This window comes from Aotus nancymaae, unplaced genomic scaffold (assembly GCF_030222135.1).
Source record: "Aotus nancymaae isolate 86718 unplaced genomic scaffold, 86718_ANA_hifiasm-v0.15.2.pri h1tg000108l, whole genome shotgun sequence".
Classification (NCBI taxonomy): Eukaryota; Metazoa; Chordata; class Mammalia; order Primates; family Aotidae; genus Aotus; species Aotus nancymaae.
In genome coordinates, this window is record NW_026988523.1 from 17,313,340 (window position 1) to 17,335,000 (window position 21,661).

The 21,661-nt window shown below is 36.7% G+C and overlaps 1 protein-coding gene across 12 annotated transcripts in view; it reads left to right on the forward strand.

Moving 5' to 3' along the window:
- SWT1 (SWT1 RNA endoribonuclease homolog) overlaps window positions 1-21,661 on the forward strand; it is an 88,000-nt gene that overhangs the window by 43,226 nt on the left and 23,113 nt on the right. For 11 of the 12 annotated variants that reach the window (XM_012444477.2, XM_012444484.3, XM_012444479.3 and 8 more), the window contains 3 exons: window positions 3,770-3,918; window positions 9,394-9,581; window positions 12,743-12,874. In XM_012444477.2, the coding sequence (XP_012299900.2) occupies window positions 3,770-3,918; window positions 9,394-9,581; window positions 12,743-12,874 (469 nt within the window). Of the gene's footprint in view, window positions 1-3,769; window positions 3,919-9,393; window positions 9,582-12,742; window positions 12,875-17,179; window positions 17,352-21,661 lie in introns of those variants that run through there. The other variant, XM_064370751.1, reaches the window with a different exon arrangement.

Below are 21,661 nucleotides of genomic sequence, written 5' to 3' on the forward strand. Positions count from 1 at the left end.
TTCAGTATTGTCATTTAATGCTAGCTGTCTATTTTGCCCATTAGTTGATGTCGATTCTTCATTATAAAGATACTCTTTACGTTTTGGTAAGTGTTTGGGATGACTGATACTGGTTGTTCCTTTCTGTTTGTAGTGCTTCTTTCAGAAGCTCTTGTAAAGCAGGCCTGGTGGTGATGAAATCTCTGAGTGCTTGCTTGTTCGTGAAAAATTTTCTTTTTCCTTCGCTTATGAAGCTTAGTTTGGCGGGATATGAGATTCTGGGTTGAAAATTCTTTTCTTTGAGGATATTGAATATTGACCCCCACTCTCTTCCAGTTTGTAGGGTTTCTGGTGAGAGGTCTGCTGTGAGTCTGATATCCTTCCCTTTATGGGTAACATGACCTTTCTCTCTAGCTGCCCTTAGAATTTTCTCCTTTATTTCAACCCTAGTAAATCTAGCGATTATGTGTCTTGGAGTTGCTCCACTTGAGGAGTATCTTTGTGGTGTTCTCTGGATTAGCTGGAGTTGAGTATTGTCCTGCCTTACTAGATTAGGAAAGTTTTCCTAATCTAGGAAAATATCCTAAAGAATATTTTCCAACTTGGATTCATTCTCTTCGTGACATTCAGGTATACCTATCAATCGTAAATTAGGTCTTTTCACATAGTCCCATATTTCTTGGAGACTTTGCTCATTCCTTTTTACTCTTTCTTCTCTAATCTTGTCTTCTCATTTCATTTCATTAAGTTGGTCTTCGACCTCTGATACCCTTTCTTGTGCTTGATCAATTCGACTGTTAAAACCTGTGCATACTTCACGAAGTTCTCTATTGTGTTCTTTAGTTCCATTAATTCACTTATATTCCTAAGTTGTCATTTCTCGTTAGCATTTCGTCAAACCTTTTTTCAAAGTTCTTAGTTTCTTTACATTGAGCTAGAACATGTTCTTTTAGCTCACTAAATTTCCTTATCATCCACTTTCTCAAGCCTAAATCTGTTATTGGAATGCACTTGTTCTCCATCAGGTCTTGTTCTCTTGTTGATGAGGAACTGTGATCGCCTGTAGAAGGAGAGGCATTCTGATCTTGGGTATTCTCAGCCTTTTTACTCTGGTTTCTTCCCATCATTGTAAGTTCATCCACCTGTCATCTTTGTAATTGCCTACTTTCAAATTAGGTCTCTGAGTGGACGTCCAGCTTGTTGATTCCCAGCGCCAAAATCTGAGCAACCCAGGCCAAAACAGTGGCATCAAGATTTGTGGTGCTTTTCTGCCTGGGAATCTCCAGTCTGACTTCCCTCTTGAGGCCCTTCTTCAATCAGGTAAATGGGCGACTCTGCCTTCCTGGAGCTCCAAACGTCGATCAAAAGGGGACCCAGTCCCGTTTACTCTGCACCAAGAAACGCTGTGCCGGGATGCCGGCAAAACCGCAACGCCAGCCACAAGAGTTGCCCTGGTGACCCATGGGGCTCCTCCGCTGGGAATCTTCCGGTCCATGGGTAACAAAAATTCGTCTGAATGTGTGGTGTCCTCTCGTTCTGTGCACTTTCTCTGGGAGCTACAATCCCGAGCTGCTAGTGATCAGCCATCTTGGATCTCTCTCTAGATAAATATCTATTTTTAAAAGTTACCGATTTTTTAAGGAATGACACTTTCCCGTCCTTGCCTTTAGTTGTAGAAGTTCTTTATTAGGAATATGATTATAGGAAAGACATGGAACAACATTTTGGACAACTCTCCAAAGCAGTTTTATAAAACATGTAGAACCTTTTTCATATCTTTTACCAGGGGCATAATTTAGTTGATCTTTTAAAAAGAAAATCCATAAACTATGTGTGATCTCAAAGTTAGTGTAAAAAATAAGGTATCTGGTTGCTGTCTTCCATCTGTTTTTCCTGGCAGGGGGTTCTGCTCTTAGACACAGTTGAGAGGTGGTAGGTGGCAGCTCTAACTGACAATAAGGAGAGAAGTGAAGATGTGATGACTGTATCCTCTGCTAAAAATCAGTTTTGCAATCATTGTATACATAGTTTATTGATCTTTGATCTAGAAGAATCTGATGCCTAACATTTAGTGACTTAAGAAGAATATGTCATGGGATTATAAAAGTACCTCTTGCTCTAAGATAAATTTGGATTAGAAAAATCACAGTTTATGGTCTTGTTTACTATCTTTTAGTAGTATCTTCAGCTGTTGAATTATGTATTTGTTTGACTTCAGAATAACAAGCATGTATCCTTAGATTAGTTCATAGAAAATTGTGTGGAAAATGACTAATAACTTTTTATGACTTGTTACCCATATTAGCTTTAAATAATTATTGGCCTTAGGGTAAACATTAGACTATTTCATCCATGTAGATTTCTTTTTTTGTTGTGTCTGTATACTGGATTTGTTATTGTTATTACCCTTTTCCTCATATTCTTAGTAAGGAACTTTTGTAAGACAGAAATAAAATGATTAATTAATATATGTAAGCCTCTTTAAACATACCTTACGTTGGAAAAGCACCCTTCAAAGAAGTTTTGCCCGGTTATATCTTCCTCAGGGGATTTACTAAGTTCATCAAATCTGCAGTCTGTCCTGTGTGTAGCATCTCTTATTTCCCACAAGAATGTAAACTAGTCATTGGCTTTGAAAAGAAATAAAAGTGTTACTGTAAGGAAATATATTGGCTTGCTTTATTATTTTTTTAAAAATTTTTTTGGATAAAGGGGAAGACAGAGGCTTGGCTATAAACATTACATTAGAGTTTCTGAATATTGTGGAATTAATTATTAAGATACGCTTTTTATTTCACTCGACCCTTCAGGATTTCATAAGCAAGTTCTTATTTAAGTGATACAGAGGAACTCCTTTAAACTCCTAGTGCCAATGAACAGCCATGCTGATGTTTGAGAATACAGTAGAGTCTCTCTGAAACTGTGAACATTAAAACAAAAAGTAAACAACATTGTAGCATTGTTATTTTGAAAACTGTTAGGTCGCATTCTGCTTTAATAATGGAAATAATATTTTCTGTTCTGCGTTTTATGACAGTTACTTAATTTTATTGTTTATAACTTTTGAAATTGTTGAAAATATTGTCACCAACTTTCCCAACTAGTTTGAGAATTTAATGTAAGCAGTTTTAGTTCCTTGAGAGAAAATTGTTATACCTTTAAATTATTGTTTGTAGATTATCTCACTTTTAATTTACAGGAAAAAAGTTCTGCAGGCTTCTTTTGCTTCTCACTGTTGCCCAAACTGGTTTTCTCTCCTGAAGTTGTGTTCTACATATAGAGATAACACATCGTTTTCAGTAAACATAGTATTAGGTTTCATGTAACAGCGTTGAAAATAAATCACTATGTAGATAGCTGAGATGATGATGAGAGGTACCATATATAACTGACGTGCTTACCAATATAGTCTGTCTCTTCTGATCCCTCCATAGTACTCTCTGTATGTGAAATCACCTCAGCATTGAAATCTGTGGTTTGACTTGTTTCTTTGGTGATTTTCTCTTTTTTCTGAGAATTGTAATGTTCTTTAACTTTACTTTGAAGGTGACCGTGCTGAGAGAACTCCTGAAATCTGAATTCCGAATACCAGAATCAACTCAAAGGACTTTATCTATAACTAAATCTTTTTAATTATTGCTTTTTATACTAGAGAGATAACTTAGGAGTGGCATGTAGGTGTAAATGTATATTCTTGTGAAATTTCACAATTAATATTAGTGTTTGAAAGACGTTTTTATGACGTATACTCATTCTTCGATATTTTTCTTTCTTAATTTTCTTTTACCAGCTAATAATGCAGTGGATTTTACAACAGTGAAATTCTTGCTTCAGGATTCTAGAAGTTTGTTACATGCTTTCAGTACAAGGTCAAATTATGATGGTATTCTTCCACAGGCCTTTGCTCAAGTAAACAAACTGCTTCAGACATTTGCAGAGGTAAGATGCCTTTGGAATGCCAGTTAGAGTAGCTAATTATATATGTTCTGAAAATGTGTTTAGCAGATAACAGTAGGTAAAGGATAATTTAATTCTAACTTATTCTAACGTACTAAAGGCATTAAGTAAATGAATTGAATGGAGAGTAAGCAATTCTTATAAGTTGCAAAACACACATCCTTTTATGGAAGCAGTGTCATAGCAGTTGTTGGTATTTTATATTATTTTCTTTTATGGATGGAAGAAAGCTATGCATTGCTATTTGACTGTTCATTTACAGTGCCCTAGGCCAGTAGGTCTCACATACATCAGAAATACTTAGGAAATTGTTTTAAATATACAGATGCCAAGACTTGCTCAAACCCTACTGAATCTATTTTTTGATAGTGGTACTTGGGAATGTTGTTGTTCTTGTTTTACTTTTTATTTTGAAATAATTTCAAGCTTATAAAAAAAGTCACGAGCAGTACAAAGAATTCCCATATATATTCCTAACCTTGGTTCTCCAAATGTTAATGTCATCAGGCATTAGATTTTCATAAGGAACATGCAACCCAGATCCCTCACATGCACGGTTCACAATAGGGTTCATGCTCCCATTAGAATCTAATGCCACTGCTGATCTGACAAAAGGCGGGACTCAGACAGCAATGTGAGTGATGGGGAGCAACTGAAAATACAGTTTCGCTCTGTGACCCAGGCTGGAGTGCTGCAACTTCCATCCCCTGGGTTCAAGTGATTCTCCTGCCTCAGCCTCCCGCATAGCAGGGACTACAGATGTGCGCCACCGCGCCTAGAAAATTTTTGTATTTTTAGTAGAGATGGGGTTTTGCCATGTTGGCCAGACAGGTCTTGAATTCCTGACCTCAAGTGATCCACCTGCCTCAGTCTCCCATCACCCACAATGGGACAGTCTAGTTGCAGGAAAACAAGGTCAGGACTCTCACTGATTCTACATTATGGTGCATTGTATAATTATTTCTTTTCTTTTCTTTTCTTTTTTGAGACTGAGTTTCTCTCTTGTTGCCCAGGCTAGAGTGCAATGGCACAATCCTGGCTCACTGTAACCTCTGCCTCCCGGGTTCAAGCGATTCTCCTGCCTCAGCCTCCCAAATAGCTGGGATTATGGTGCACGCCACCACACCTGGCTAATTTTTGTATTTTTAGTAGAGATAGGGTTTCACCTTGTTGGCCATGCTGGTCTTGAATTCCTGCCCTCATGTGATCCACCCACCTTGACCTCCCAAAGTGTTGGGATTACAGGCATGAGCCACCATGCCTGAGCAAATATTTCATTATATATTACAATGTAATAATAATAGAAATAAAGTGCACAATAAATGTAATATGCTTGAATCATCCTGAAACCATCCCCCAATTCAGTGGTCCATGGAAAAATTGTCTTTCATGAAACCAGTCCCAGTTGCCAAAAAGGTTGGGGACTGATGCTCTAAAATATACTTTTAACAGGAGCGGTTTTATAGACTGCACTAGATTTAATATATGTCTTATATATTTGGTCATGTCTCAGTAACTTGAGCAACAAATGGATTACCTCCAAAGATAGGGCATCTCCTAGTAACTGTAAAAACTACCTAATCTTAATTTATTAAGTGTAGAAAATCAGGAAAAGAGGAATATTTATTATTTGATTCCTTCTGAGAAACTAAAATGGAGATAAACTAACTTGATCATTTTCCAGATTCTTTTTTTGGAGACTGGGTCTTTCTTGGTAGCCCAGGCTGGAGTGCAGTAGTATGATCATATCTCTCTGTGACCTTGACCTCTTTGTGTCAAATGATCCTCCAGCCTCAGCCTTCTGGATAGCTGGAACCACAGGCATGTACCACCATGTCGAGCTAATTTTTAAATTTTTCTGTAGAGACCAGGTCTCATTTTGTTGCCCAGGTTGGTCTTGAACTCCTGGCCTCAAGCAATCCTCCTGCCTCAGCCTCTCAAAGTGCTTGGATTATAGGCATGAACCATCATGACCTGCCTTTTGCAGATTTTCATATAAGGTAGGGGGGAATAGGAAAAGGGTATGTACATTTTCATTTTATGGGCCTTCTAACCACTAAAAAAAATAGGACTTGCTTTTTATTAAGATGATAGAGTAATTAAAATCAATCTTTTTAATAAGCTTTAGGCTTATGTGCCTCAGGATCCTGAGTTGTGGTGTTTTTAACTTCTAGTTAATTAAACAATCTGGACCTTAATTCTCTCTTTTGTAAAATGAGCATAATAATAATGCTGGCCTTAGAATTGTCATGTGAATTAACAAGTTAATGTCTGTGGAGACCTTAATGCCTAGCATGTAGTAAGTGCTATATAATATTTGATAAATAAATCCACTTGTGTAGTATACACACTACTATTTAAGAGCTGAAGAAAAGAGGCATTAGGTAAATGCTGGGCTGTATTTTAAATATATTTGGTGATAAAAAATTATCTCAGGATAAAATGTCTTTTCATTTATGTCTATTAAGCTCAGAATTTAATGTAAACAGGCAAATATGGGAAGAATTATCTTTTTAATTTTTCTTCTTGCCCCAGAAGATAAAGAAGGGTAACATTTACTTTTACAAATGGAGAGAGATCATAACCTTACTCTAGTCAGGTTGCTGAAGGTCAAATCCGGCTCATGCCTCTTATCATCTGTGTGAACTCGGCTGAGTTAACTAACCTTTCTATGCCTCAGTTTCCTTCATTATAAAATATGGATCATCATAGTATCTGTTTCACAGGGTAGTTGTTAGGATTAAATAAGCTAATTAATATAAAATTCTGAGAAAATACCTAACAGAAGCTCAGTACGTATTAACTGTTACTACTGATAGTATTGGAAATTTTATTTTTTAAAAATTTAATAAGCATGAAATTAGCAATCCATGAAGCTAACCTTTGAAATCATCATTTGATCACAGGAAATGTAAGCCTAGAGAAACAGAGTAATTTTATTTAAGTTTACAAAGCATATTTATAATAGAGCCAAGACCAAAAAAACTAAGTTTTTAAACTTATAGTTAAATATTTTGTCCATTCTATCAGATACTTTTCCTCTAAACGTTAATATTTTTTCCTCCATGTGATATTTTTTAAAAAAAATCACTGGAATCAATAGTATATCTCTTTTACTGTGCTTTAAAATATGCTTAGATTTTTTCTATTCTTAAATACTGTACTTTTCATTGGCCATTCTATTTACTACACTATCCTTCCATCAACTACCAAACTTCTTTTTTTTTTTTTTTTTTTTTTTTTTTTTTTTTGAGACGGAGTTTCGCTCTTGATACCCAGGCTGGAGCGCAATGGCGCGATCTCGGCTCACCGCAATCTCCGCTTCCTGGGTTCAGGCAATTCTCCTGCCTCAGCCTCCTGAGTAGCTGGGATTACAGGCACGCGCCACTGTGCCCAGCTAATTTTTTGTATTAGTAGAGACGGGGTTTCACCATGTTGACCAGGATGGTCTCGATCTTTTGACCTCGTGATCCACCCGCCTCGGCCTCCCAAAGTGCTGGGATTACAGGCTTGAGCCACCGCGCCCGGCCTACCAAACTTCTTAAAAGACCAATTTATGGCCAGACATGGTGGCTTATACTTGTAATCCTAGCACTTTAGAAGGCCAAGGCAGGCGGATTGGTTGAGCCCAGGAGTTTGAGACCAACCTGGGCAACATGGCAGAACTCTCTCTCTACAAAAAGTACCAAAAATTAGCTGGGCCTGATGGCTTACATCTCTGGTCCCAGCTACTGGGGAGTGCTAAGTTGGAAGGATCACTTTAGCCCTAGTGGCAGAGGTTGCAGTGAGCAACCTGGGTGACAGAGTGAGACCCTGTTTCAACAAAAAGGTAATTTCTAACCATTGCTTTCATTTTGCACTTCTTTTGTTGTTTTATTTTCTTGTCTCTTTTTTCTTTTCTTTCTTTTTTTCAACCAAATGAACAAGGCTAGAATACAAAGTGTGAGAGCACTCACTTACCCTTTAATCCTTTACAAGTAGAATGTTATCTCCATACTCCACTGAAAGAAACCATAAGTTATCATTGCTTTGTGATTATCACTCTTTCTCATTCTTCTACTTCTTAGCCCTTCTTCAGCACTTGGTGGTGTCTTTGCTTTCTTTCCTGAAACCTGACTCCCTTGGCTTCTATTGTTATTGCATACTGATTCTTCCCCTCTTATTTTTCCTAGTTCCTACTTTTCCCCCATTAGTTTACCTGTTTCATCTCCTAAGGCTTGTGTCCATAAGAATGATTCTCAGCTGTATTTTTAAGCTGAAGATCTACGTATCCAATTATTTGCTAGCTGTCTGGATAAGTTTTTATACCTCAAACTCAACATATACCTAAAAAACAAACTTATATTCTGTTCATCCAAAGAGGATTCTTATTTGCAAGCAGTCTCTCTCTTTTTTTTTTAAATTATACTTTAAGTTCTGGGGTACATGGGCAGAACGTGCAGTTTTGTTACATAGGTATACAAGTCTCTCTTCTTAGCTTTACAACAAGAAGCCATAAAATTTGGAAACATAGACAAATACACATTACAGTTTATTGCTACTACACTATAATATGTAATATGTTCAGTGTATTGTCTCTTATCAGCAATGCATAAGTTAATGTGCTGTTTAAAATTGCAGTGATTGTGGCACATCAAATAGCATTTCCATCAATTCCTGTATATGTATGTGAGATGCGTTGCTTCAAAGTATTTGTCTGTTTGATTTTTATTAAGTAAAACTGTATACATTCCTCTGGGGAAGTAATCAAGAAGGTTCAATCTATTTAGAAAACACACATACACACACACACACACACACACACACACACACAGAGTCTCTCTCTCTCTCTCCTTCTCTCTCTCTCTCTCTCTCTCTCTCTCACTCTGTCTCTCTCTCTCTCTGTCTCTCTGTCTCTCTTCTAGATTTATGACCACTAAGTTCCTATCATTTGTATCATTCTTCTAGCACATCTAAGTTAAAGAATGTCTTAGGGTCTCCCTCACTCCCTGGATCTAGTCTTTGGCCAAGTCTTTATATTTCTTACATGCATTTTATTTTTCTTTTCATTCCGCTGCTGCCTTTTTATAGCTAATGCATGTTCTCAGGACTCTCCTCTTGGATTATTTCAGTAACCTTCTAACTAGTCTTCTTGCCTTCGCTTTCTTCTGTTGTCATTTATCTTAGAGTGCACTGCTGAGTATATTACTGCCTAAGCAGTATTATTAAATAGACATTAGCATGTTAGCTAAACAAGTCATTATAAGTAGATTGGAAATACTGTTTGATTTCAATGGAAAAGGAAAATATCTTTTCTAACTCTGATTCTTTTCTGGGAATATTATGTACATAATAAAGGAAAAAGAATTGCCACCACTTCTCAGAAAGCTAGAACATTTGTAAGCACAGTTGGCATTCCCTTTTTCTCATCCACGAATGAAGAGCTAGCTGCATTTTATGTAATTCTTATTTCCCCAGGTCAAGACAAAACTTAAGCCAAATTCTTCAGAAAACACAGTGACTAAAAAGCAGGAAGGCACTTCACTGATGAAGTCTCATAATCAAGAAATCACGGTTTTCTCAGGTTCTCATCTTCCCCAAGCCAACAGGCATCAAGAAATCTGGTCTATCCTAGAGAATGTTTGGATTACAATATATCAGAACAGGTACTAAATTTGGGGGGATTTTTTAAAAATTATTTTTAAAATTGACATTATAATTGTATATAATTATGGGGTACAATTTGATGTACAATTTGACATTTCAGTAGATACATGTTTTGCATAATTATTAGGCTAGTGAACGTGATGAATAGCTCATGATAAATGCGTGAAGTACTCATCACCTCACGCATTTATCATGATCTTCTTTGTGATAAGAACATTCAGGCCAGATGTGGTGGCTCATGCCTATAATCCCAGCACTTTGGGAGGTGGAGGTGAGCGAATCATTTGAGGTCAGAAGTTTGAAACCAGCCTGGCTGACATGGTGAAACCCTGTCTTTACTAAAAAATAAAATATAAAAATTAGCTGGGCATGGTGGTGGCGTGTGCCTGTGGTCCCAGTACTTGGGAGGCTGAGACAGGAGAATTGCTTGAATCTGAGAGGTGGAGGTTGTAGTGAGCTGATTTTGCTACTGCACTCCAGCCTATATGACAAAGCAAGATTCCATTTCAAAAAAAAAGAAAAAGAACATTCAAAAGCCTCTCTTCTTGCTTTTTTAATGTACAATACTTTACTTGGAGCCATAGTCAGCCTGCTATGCAATAGAATACCAGAAGTTTATTCCTCCTATCTCACTATAACTTTGTACCTGTTGACCAACCTCTCCTCATTCTCCTCTCTCCATTCTCTAGTGACCACTGTTCTCTCTGCCTTTATGAGATCAATGTTTTTTTGTGTTTGTTTTGATTCCACATATGAGTGCCCTCATCCTTTTGCCTGAACTGTGTAAATCTATATAAAGATTATAATGGATGTTTTTGGAATGATAGTATCTGGTATATAGTATTTTGATTTACTGATGGCTTTCCTGGAAGGTGTTATTTCCTGTTTTTTCTCTCAGAGTCCTCCTGCCTCTCCAGCCACTCTCTCACACCTCCACACACACAATTCGTTTATATATCAAGAAAAAGTTGAAGAAAGAACATGTATGTTAGTAATGCTTAGCTCTGGTTGGTAGACTATGGGTATTACGTATTCTCTTTTTAGATTTTGTTTTTAGGTTTTAAACGTAGAAAAATTTTTTAAATGTAAATGTTTTAAAATAAATTTTGTTTTATTTAAAAAATAACAAATGGACACATGCAAATACCTAGAATAGGCAAATCTATAGAGACAGAAAGCAGACTGGTGGTTGCAGGGGTTTGGCAGGACAAGAGGAGAATTCTGGGGAGAAGCCACTCAATGGACTCACAATTTCCTTTTGGGATAATGAAATGTTCTGTAACTAGATAGTGGTGATAGTTACACAGCATTGTGCATGTACTAAATGCCACTGAATTACATGCTTCAGAATGTTCAAAGTGGCGAATTTTATGTTAGGTGTATTTTACCACAGTTATAAAAGGAATACTTTGGAAAGTGTAAAATAGAGGAGGAAATTCCTTTGAGTGCTACTTCCTAAAGTCTACCCTAGTTAATGTTGTAAATTTATTAAGCACACTCAGCCTTGTTTTTTAGGAGTATTATTAGTTTCCTACAGCTGCTGTAACAAAGTACCACAAACTGGCTGGCTCAAACCAACGGAAATGTATTCACTTACAGACCTGGAGGTCAGGCATTTGAAATCCAAGTGTCTGCACGTTTGGTTCTTCTGGAGTTTCTGAGGGAGGATCTGTTTCATGTCTTTCTCCTTTCTTCTAGTAGTTGCTAGCAGTCCTTGCCTTGTAGATATATCACCCATCTCTGCCTTTTTCTTCACATAGAGCAGGGCCCTTTCTAATCCAGCATGACTTCCTTTTAACTTAACTAATTACATTACAATGACCCTGTTTCAAATAAGGTAACACTCTGAGGTTCTGGGTGAATATATGAATTATGAGGGGATACTATTCAAACCAAGCACAACATGTTTTGAATTTTTATATAGTTGTTGCTATGTTATAAATTTTTTCTACTTTTATTTTTCTATTTCATGGTGGTATAAGGATTATTTTAATAGTTTGGTGTTTTTTTGGTGTGTGCATATATTTATGTGCTTTGCTTTGAGACGGGGTCTCACTTTGTTGCTCAGGCTGGAATGCAGTGGCACAATGACAGCTCACTGAAGCCTTGACCTCCTGGGCTCAAGTGATCCTCCCACCTTAGCCTCCCAGCTAGCTAGGACTACAGGCAGTGCCACCATGCCTGACTAATTTTTAAATTTTTTGTAGAGACAAGGTCTAACCATGTTGCCCAGGCTACTCTCAAACTCCTGGCCTCAAGTGATCCTCCCTCCTTGGCCTTTAAAGTGTTGAGATTACATGGGTGAGCCATCATGCCCAACCTAGTTTGGTATGTTATTAAGTGGCCAACTTACTTATTACTTAACACTGTTTATATTGTTACACATTTAGGGTGTTACTAATTATTGCCTGATTGTGAATAACTATTATTAACTTATGATAGATTTCTTTCTTTTTCTTTTTTCTTTTCCTTTTTTGAGATGGAGTCTTGCTCTGTTGCCCAGGCTGGAGTGCAGTGGCATGATCTCAGCTCACTGCAACCTCCGCCTGCAGGGTTCAAGAAACTTTCCTTCCTCAGTCTCCCAAGTAGCTGGGACTATAGGCATGCACCACCATGCCTGGCTAATCTTTTGTATTTTTAGTAGAGATGGTGTTTCACCGTGTTGGCCAGGATGGTCTTGAACTCCTGACCTTGTGATCCACCCACCTTGGCCTCCCAAAGTGCCAGGATTACAGGCGTGAGCCACCACGCTTGGCCTTTATGAGAGATTTCGACAAGTGGAATTACAAGGATAAACTTCCAGTTTCAACAGAAATAATCTGATCTCTTATTTTTTTCTTCATCCTTTGTACTGTCTTGAATTGCAGATTGATAGTATTACTTTTCCTCTTTCTCTTATGGTCTCTTAGAATGAAACAATATTCACACAATGTTCATAGTATTAATTTAGATTAGACCTGTATGGTGTCTGACTTAGATCCTTTACATGAATAGTAGCCCATATTTCACTATCTTTTATTTCTAATTTAAATAGATCAGCATTCTGAGATATTAATGATAATAAATATTACTTTATTTTATACATTTGCAACAGAAATACTTGAATCACATTAAATATGTATGTATACCTATGAGTATCTTTTCTTTTTCTCTATTTTAGCACGGATGTATTTCAGAGATTGGACTCAAATTCAGCTCTGACTACTTCAAATATAGCATCATTTGAGGAAGCATTTATATATCTTCAAAAGTTAATGGCAGCTGTGAAGGATATTCTTGAAGGAATTCAGAGGTAAACACTGTTAATTTTAAAGTTTTATTTACTTATTACTTTTCTCTTTCTCTTAGGCTTACCAACTTTTTCAGAGTTGTTAGGAGTCGCCTACAAATTTTATAAAATTAATGGCTTTTAGATTCAACTCTTTCTTTCTCTCCTACAAATAATCCCTATTTCTAGTTGAGACCACAAGAGTGTTTCCACCTTTTCCCTTTCTAAAAAAAAAAATACCAGATTGTAAACTTCATGAACTTTTTCATTATTTTGTAACTATAACTCCTAGAATAGTGCCTGTCACATAATGGGCATTCCATAATTCTTATGAAATAAATATATGGTAAGGTAATTATCACTGCTCTTTAAAACAAATATATTAATATTTTTAACATGATTTTTTTTCTTCTAATATAGTTTTACAGAACTGTAAACTGAAATAAGTTTGAAAAGCAATGTAGTTGCCAGGCGTGGTAGCTCATGCGTGTAATCCCAGCACTTTGGGAGGCTGAGGTGGGCAGATCACCTGAGGTCAGGAGTTCAAGACCAGTCTGGCCAACATAGTGAAACCCTGTCTTTACTAAAAATACAAAAAAATTATCCAGGCATTGTAGCAGGCGCCTGTAATCCCAGCTACTCAGAAGGCTGAGGCAAGAGAATCACTTGAACCCGGGAGGTGGAGGTTTCCATGAACCAAGATTGCACCATGTACTCCAGCCTGGGCAACAAGAGTGAAACTCCATCTCAAAAAAAAAAAAAAAAAAAAGCAACATAGTTTTATGCTTTGAAATTTATACATATATGATTATTTTTAATATTTGTGATGCATATGGAAAATACAGTGCCAGAAAGCTATAGAATAGACCATGGCACTTTATAGCATGAAATAGCTTTCTTTTGAGGCACTAAAGGAGCATACCTCTAACCTTTGCAATTGTATTAGTATGTACCAAAATTGTTTGACCTGAATTAGATACACAAGTTGATAACACAAAAATACTGTTCTTTTTAAATTAAAACAAAAACAAAACTGAGTTGATTTTGCTATGTTCAAGTTTAAGAAACTTGAATTTTCAAGTTTTGTTTTTTTTTTTCATTTTTCTTTAATGATTTTTGGAAACTTCATTGAATCTCATTGTTAATATATAATCACAGTTGGCCTAAATAATTCTTAGAATAAAAAGTTATCTAAACCTTCTGCCACTCTTAAGTTATTAGTGAATTTAAAGTATGGTAGATCCTAAGACAAGTTAAATGTTACCTCTAAATGCAAATAATCCCTTTATAATTTAAAGCCTTATTAAAATAAGAGTGGCTATATAATGGTGAACTATTCAGTTCTGATTTAGCTATGTAAAAACTGTTGTTCACTCTAGATTGCATAAAAGCCATGCTTGACAGTATCTTTTCTACAGAAAGTAAGGATATAAATCTGTATTTAATCACTCAGAAGATGTTCATTTGAGCACCAGCTATACTTGGTATCATACGAGGCACTGAGGACCAAAGAGAAATAAGATATGACCTCTGACTCCAAACAGCTTGTAGGAATAATTCAATCATGTTAAAACAGATCTTGCAATCAAAAGATATTAGTATTTTAATAGGGATATATATGCAGTGGCAGGAGGAAGGGTTGTCAAAAGATGAGGCTGGATTGAGGTTGGAGGAGAGTGTCTCAGGCCATGCAAAGCCATTTCCATTTTATCCGATAGGAGCTGTTAATGATGTCCCTTGACCAAAGTGTTTCTGGTTCAAAAAAACTTTGGAAATATTGCATACTATACCACCTTCTGGGGAAATAACTTATATTATCAGCATATTAATGGCTTTATAAACCCCTGCTGTAGAGAAATCTTTTTAATTTTAGGAACTTTAAAATGTATTGATGCCTGGATCCTCCACCCCAGAGATTCTGATGTAATTAGTCTGGGGTGTGCCTGGCAATCAAGATTTAAAAAATTTCTCCAAGTAATTCATATGCGTCAGGAAGGTTGAGAACCTCTAGCCAGTGTGCTTATCCAGTGGTTCTCAAAGTGTAGTCACAACACCAGCACAATCACCACATCTAACTTGTTAAAAGTGCAGATTTTCAGGTCCTCTCAGATTTATTCAATCAGAAACTCTGGTCATGAGAGCTATCAGTCTGTGTCCTCTAGGTGATTCTGTTTATGCTAAGGGCTGAACATCACTGGCCTAAGTGATTCTTAGCCCTAGTGGCAGACTGTAATCACCTGGGAGTTTAAAAAAATAACAGTGGTCAGGTCCTACCTTAATTCTGTTAAATCTGAATCTGAGAATGGTAAGACATTTCTACAGACTTTCCAAGTGATGTGGGCTAAGAAGGCATAGCATGTATTACTTACGTAAGCAGTATCTAACAGAACTAATTACTTGAATTTTAAGGCTAATACAATTTTGTTACTCTTTCCTTTTAAGGACACCTAGCACTAGGGATAAGAAAACATTGGTAGCTCTGTTACCTTTTAGCATGTGACCTGGGGTAAATTTTTTTTTTTAGACAGAGTCTTACTCTGTCATCCAGGCTGGAGTGTAGAGGAGTGATCACGGCTCACTGCAGCCTCGAATTCCTGAACTCAGGCAATCTTCCTACCTCAGTATCCTGAGTAGCTGGCACTATAGCTGCATGCCACCATGGTCAGCTAATTTTTGTATTTTTTTTGTAGAAATGGGGTTTGCCATGTTGCCCAGGCTGGTCTTGGACTCCTGGGCTCAAGTGATCCTCCCATCTCGGCCTCCCAAAATTCTGGGATTACAAGCAAGAGCCACCTTGCCTGGGTTGGGGTAAAATTTTAAAGCTTTCTTGAGCATTACATTCATATTTCCCTAAAGAGATACCATGATGACCTTGGTTAGAATTGGATGGTCACTAAGGTTCTATCAGTAGTACGTTTGCAAATCATCTCTTAGGGTAGGTATTAATCTAATCTGTTATGTAGTGAGAGGCATGTGTGAGTACTTTAGAAATGCCTTGGAATTTACAAAGCATACTTGTTATTTTTAAGCTTAGGATGGGAAAGGAAAAGAATGGTTGTTTTAGAGGATGAATGCAGATGATATCTTAGGTAGTACCAAAGAGATGCTAAAGATATGGGAAACCATCCTTAAGCCCAAGGGGCAACTGTGATGCCAGATATTTGAGGTAAAAACCAGGAAGGAGTCTAGAAGATACTGGAAAGGATTGGGGAACAAAGGATAAGGGTAGGTACAGGATGAGAGAACCTAAGACATTTATGTTTAAATGGTGCTAGAGTACTCATGCTTTTTTTCTTTTCTTTTTTTTTGTTTTTTGGAGACAGAGTTTTGCTCTGTCACCAGGCTGGAATGTAGTAGTGCGATCTTGGCTCACCGTAACCTCTGCCTCCCAGGTTCAAGCAATTCTTCTGCCTCAGCCTCCTGAGTAGCTGGGACTACAGGTGTGTGGCACCATGCCCAGCTAATTTTTGTGTTTTTAATTGAGACGGGGTTTTACCATGTTGGCCAGGATGTTCTCGATCTCTTGACCTCATGATCTGCCCGCCTTGGCCTTCCAAGGGCTGGGACTACAAGCATGAGCCACCATACCCGGCCTCATGCTTTTATTTTGTTGATCATTGGCTGTGCAGTGTAAGTGAAATAGTTTAGTTTAATACTACAGAACTGTAAATGGGGCTGAAGAGGAGTAGAAGGAAAAGTTCATGAGACTAACATCACAAATGCCAAGGAAGGAGTAAGTTCCAAAAGAAAATGAATCTTTAACAGCATCATGCTACTACTGAGATGCCAAATAAGATATGGTTTAAAAGTGTCCATTAGATTGAACAACACAGAAGTCACTGGTGAATTTGGCCTTAGCAGTTTCATGAGAATGTTGGGGCAAATGTTAGATAGTAGGCCAAGGAATGACTTGGAGGTAAGGAAGTAGAAATAGTAAAAGAACATAATTGTAGCTAGAGGAGATCACAAGATCAAGTGAAAGGGTTGTATTTATGAGTGTATGTATTAGACTTCCTTGGAAAAACAAAAGGCCAAGTCAGTAGTATACAATGTTTCTTAGATTATACATGAAAACATGAAACCTTTCACAATAATACAAATACCAGAGCAAAAGTGATTCTGTAATAATGACGTGTGAAATTATTCTTGACTCTTTCCCCATAATAATTCTAAAAAGTTTTTGGTTCCTCAAAAACTGCTTTATTTTTTTGATCAAAGGTTGCCTTCCTTAAAAAAATAGTCTAATATTTAAACATTTTAATTGTGGTAAAATGCATATAACTTAGTTTATCTTCTTAACCATTTTTTTTCTTTTTTATTGTACTTTAGGTTCTGGGGTACATGTGCACAGATCATGCAGGATTGTTGCATAGTTACATACATGGCAAGGTGGTTTGCTGTCTCCATCCCACTGTCACCTACATCTGGCATTTCTCCTCATGTTCTCTCTCCCCTACCTCCCCACCCCCCGCTGTCCCTTTCCTAGCCCCCTACAACAGACCCCAGTGTGTGATACTCCCCTCCCTGTGTCCATGTGTTCTCATTGTTCAACACCCACCTATGAGTGAGAACATGCGGTGTTTGATTTTCTGTTCTTGTGTCAGTTTGCTGAGAATGATGGTTTCCAGATTCATCCATGTCTCTAAAAAGGACAAGAACTCATCATTTTTTATGGCTGCGTAGTATTCCATGGTGTATATGTGCCACATTTTCCTTGTCCAGTCTGTCATTGATGGGCATTTGGGTTGGTTCCAGGTCTTTGCTGTTGTAAACAGTGCTGCTATGAACATACGTATGCATGTGTCTTTGTAATAGAATGATTTATAATCCTTTGGGTACATACCCATTAATGAGATTGCTCGGTCAAATGAAATATCAATTTCTGTATCCTTGAGGAATCACCACAATGGTTGAACTAATTTACACTCCCACCAACAGTGTAAAAATGTTCCTATTTCTCCACATCCTCTTCCAGCATCTGTTGTCTCCAGATTTTTTAATGATCGCCATAGATGGTACCTCAGTGTGGTTTTGATTTGCATTTCTCTAATAACCAATGATGATGAGCATTTTTTCATATGTTTGTTGGCCTCATATATGCCTTCTTTTGAAAAGTGTCTGTTGATATCTTTCGCCGCTTTTGAATGGGTTTGTTTGTTTTTTTCTTGTAAATCTGTTTTATTTCTTTGTAGATTCAGGATATTAGCCCTTTGTCAGATGAGCAGATAGCAAATTTTTTTTCCCATTCTGTTGGTTGCTGATTCACTCTAATGATTGTTTCTTTTGCTGTGCAGAAGCTCTGGAGTTTAATTAGATCCCATTTGTCTATTTTGGCTTTTGTTGCCAATGCTTTTGGTGTCTTAGGCATGAAGTCCTTGCCTACGCCTATGCTCTGAATGGTTTTGCCTAGGTTTTCTTCTAGGGTTTTTATGGTGTTAAGACTTATGTTTTAAGTCTTTAATCCATCTGGAGTTAATTTTAGTGTGAGATGTCAGAAGTGGTCCAGTTTCTGCTTTCTGCTTATGGCTAGCCAGTTTTCCCAACACCATTTATTAAACAGGGAATCCTTTCCCTATTGCCTGTTTTTGTCAGGTTTGTCAAAGATCAGGTGGTTGTAGATGTGTGGTGTTGCCTCTGAGGCAGCAGAAAGCTGCAGTATTTATTAGTATATTCTTACTGTATATATCTTTATGTCTAACACACAAGTAAGCCATATAATCTGTTCTTTTAACTATCAAAATGATATTTTCCTATTCTAGAATTGCTTTAAGTTAAATTTGAAATATAATCATTAAAATTACCTATAAACTCTTCCTATTTCCCCCACCAACTTAAAAAAATAAAAGATTTCTAGTATTCTAAATTGATCAAATTTTAATTCTGAACTTTGTCAAAACTTTTGTCAAAAGTTTTTATGTTTAGGCCGGGCACGGTGGCTTATGCCTGTAATCCCAGCACTTTGGGAGGCCGAGGCGGGCAGATCACAAGGTCAGGAGATCAAGACCATCCTGGCCAACGTGGTGAAACCCTGTCTCTACTGAAAAATACGAAAATTAGCTGGGCATGGTGGTGCGTGCCTGTAGTCCCAGCTACTTGGGAGGCTGAGGAAGGAGAATTGCTTGAACCCAGGAGGCGGAAGTTGCAGTGAGCTGAGATTGTGACACTGCACTCCAGCCTGGTGCCTGGCAACAGAGCAAGAATCTGTCTTAAAAACAAAAAAAGTTTTTATGTTTAACACTTATATGAAATTAGTATAGTCAACATATATGTAATTAGTATAATCACCTTCAAATTTTTATCTCAGAAGGGAAAACAGAAGAATAAAATTTTAACAATTTTGCTTAAATTGTTTAATTGTTTGTTCTTTTACCATTTTAGCTATGTATGGCATTTTTTTCAAAATCTAGGACTGATGGCTGTCTCTCATTTGCTAACTGATTTTCCAAATTAACTATAGAAAACGTATAATTTTAATTTTACTTTTAACAAATAATCGCCCCCCAAAGGGGCTCTAAGATCGAAGACATTTTTCCTTAGTATTTCCTCATTGTGGATTTGATAAATTTTCACTGAGTTTATCAGTAACCTAACTTAAATTACTCATCAACCAAATCCAATCTGATAATATTATTCAGGCATGTCACTATATTAAAATGAGAAGAACAGAGCTTTGAGCCACAGAGTGGTCTGAAGTTGAATTCTGGTTCTATTCATGCACCAGCTTTGTTACCTAGATAGGTAAATTAGCCTTTTTGTGTTTGTTTTCTAATATGGAGTTTATAATAGTTGCTTTATTATAGAGATTAAAGGAGATAGCATTTATTCAGTCCTTTGCACTCAGTGGATGCTCAATAAATGATTTTGTTATCCTCAATAACAGTGTAAGTGGTTCATAATATTTAAACCTTGACTCATTTCTTAGCTATAGAGAATACAAAAGTGAGTTTTTAATATAATGTTGTAAACATTTCCACATCATGCACTTCCTTTTGAAACTTTAATTTTTTTCACACTCTCTAAAACTATTTTTTTCTTTTTTCTTTTTCTTTTTCTTTTCTTTTTTTTTTTTTTGAGACAGAGTCTTGCTCTGTCACCAGGCTGGAGTTCAGTGGCACAGTCTCGGCTCACTGCAACCTCCACCTCCTGGGTTCAAGCGATTCTTCCGCCTCAGCCTCCCGAGTAGCTGGGACCACAGGCACGTGCCACCACGCCTGACTAATTTTTTTGTATTTTTAGTAGAGATTGGGTTTCACTGTGTTGGCCAGGATGGTCTCGATCTCTTGAACTTGTGATCTACCTGTCTCGGTCTCCCAAAGTGCTGGGATTACAGGCATGAGCCACCATGCCCAGCTAAAACTATTTTAAATATTATATTAATGTAAAACATTGTTTTGCCAGAAGGGTCCACAATTTATTCAGTTCTGTGGGTTGTAAGTCATGATTTGTAAATATCGAAGAACATACTTTACTTTTTTCAATTTCTAGAATTAAACATTAAACTGGAATATTTTAGATTTCTTTCCTTGTTTCTGAATCTGCAACTTTATTTTTCCTAAATAGGAGCTAAGTTTTATTTGAATTTTTAAAATTCAAATTGAAAGTTTAGTCCATTTTAATGAATTATTTCTTATTTTAAGTCAGATGATTTTTTTGTCTCTAAAAGCTTGAGTGGCAGTTTATCACAACCAGTTACAGATTTCTTTGCTCCTTCTCCACTCCCACTGCTTCCCTTGACTGGCATTTGGGGAAAATTTTTTTTTTAAAACCTTGAGTGGCATTTTTTTTTTCTTAAAGATATATATTGATTTTTATCTAATATTGAGTTATATAGAAATGAAATGTGTTTAATTCAGATTAATATTAATGCTAATTGTTCATGGATAAATAGAATACTCAGAGTACCTATGTGACTGAGTCAGGTCCTTTAGTGAGTGTCGGTTCTGTTAACTGACTTGCTTTGTGGCTCTGATAAAGATAAAACAACTACAAAGATTTAGTGTTTGAACATATGTGAATTAATTTGCTAGAAGCATTTGATAAAAGACAGCTTTTTTTGCTTACTTGTAAAAGTAATACTTTATTTTAAATGAACTTTATTTCATTTGATTTTGTAAAATAATTTAAAGGCAAGAAGATGGTGGTGGTTGTCCTTTTATTTGTGGGAAAAGTATGAGCTCCAGACTCAAACCCAAAGATATTTGAAAACCTTCCACCGTTCACTGTGTAATCTTGGGCAAGTATCTTAAAATGCTGGACCTTGGTTTCTACATCTGAAAAGTGGTCATTATATAACAGCTAATATTTATTGAACATGTACTGTGTGCCCTATGTAGTGCTAAACATTTTAGATGCATTACTTAATTTGTAAGGTAACTTTATGAGGTTAACACTACTTTATCCCCATTTCATAGGTAAGGAGCCGAGACACAGAAAAGTAGGCAACTTGATCAAGGTTGCAAAACCAAATTCAGGGTGTAAAAATTTAGGGAATTAAATTCAAGGAGATGGCATATGTAAAGCAGGGTCAGACTGCAGTGTTCAGTAAGTCATTATGTATTATTATTGATGCTATCATAAAGGAAACCAGAGTACATCCAGCTGTGAGCTGCAGATTACGTCCTGCTTCAACATCTGTTTCTCAAAACTCATTCCAAAATTCAAGAGTGAAATTTTAAGATTATAAACCAGTTGAGGATAATGGACCATGTCTTATTATTTTTTAAATATTTTATAGCTTCATATGCATTTGAGCAAATATACATTTAATACGTACTTACTGTGATTGTTATAAATTTCTTTTTAAAAGACAAA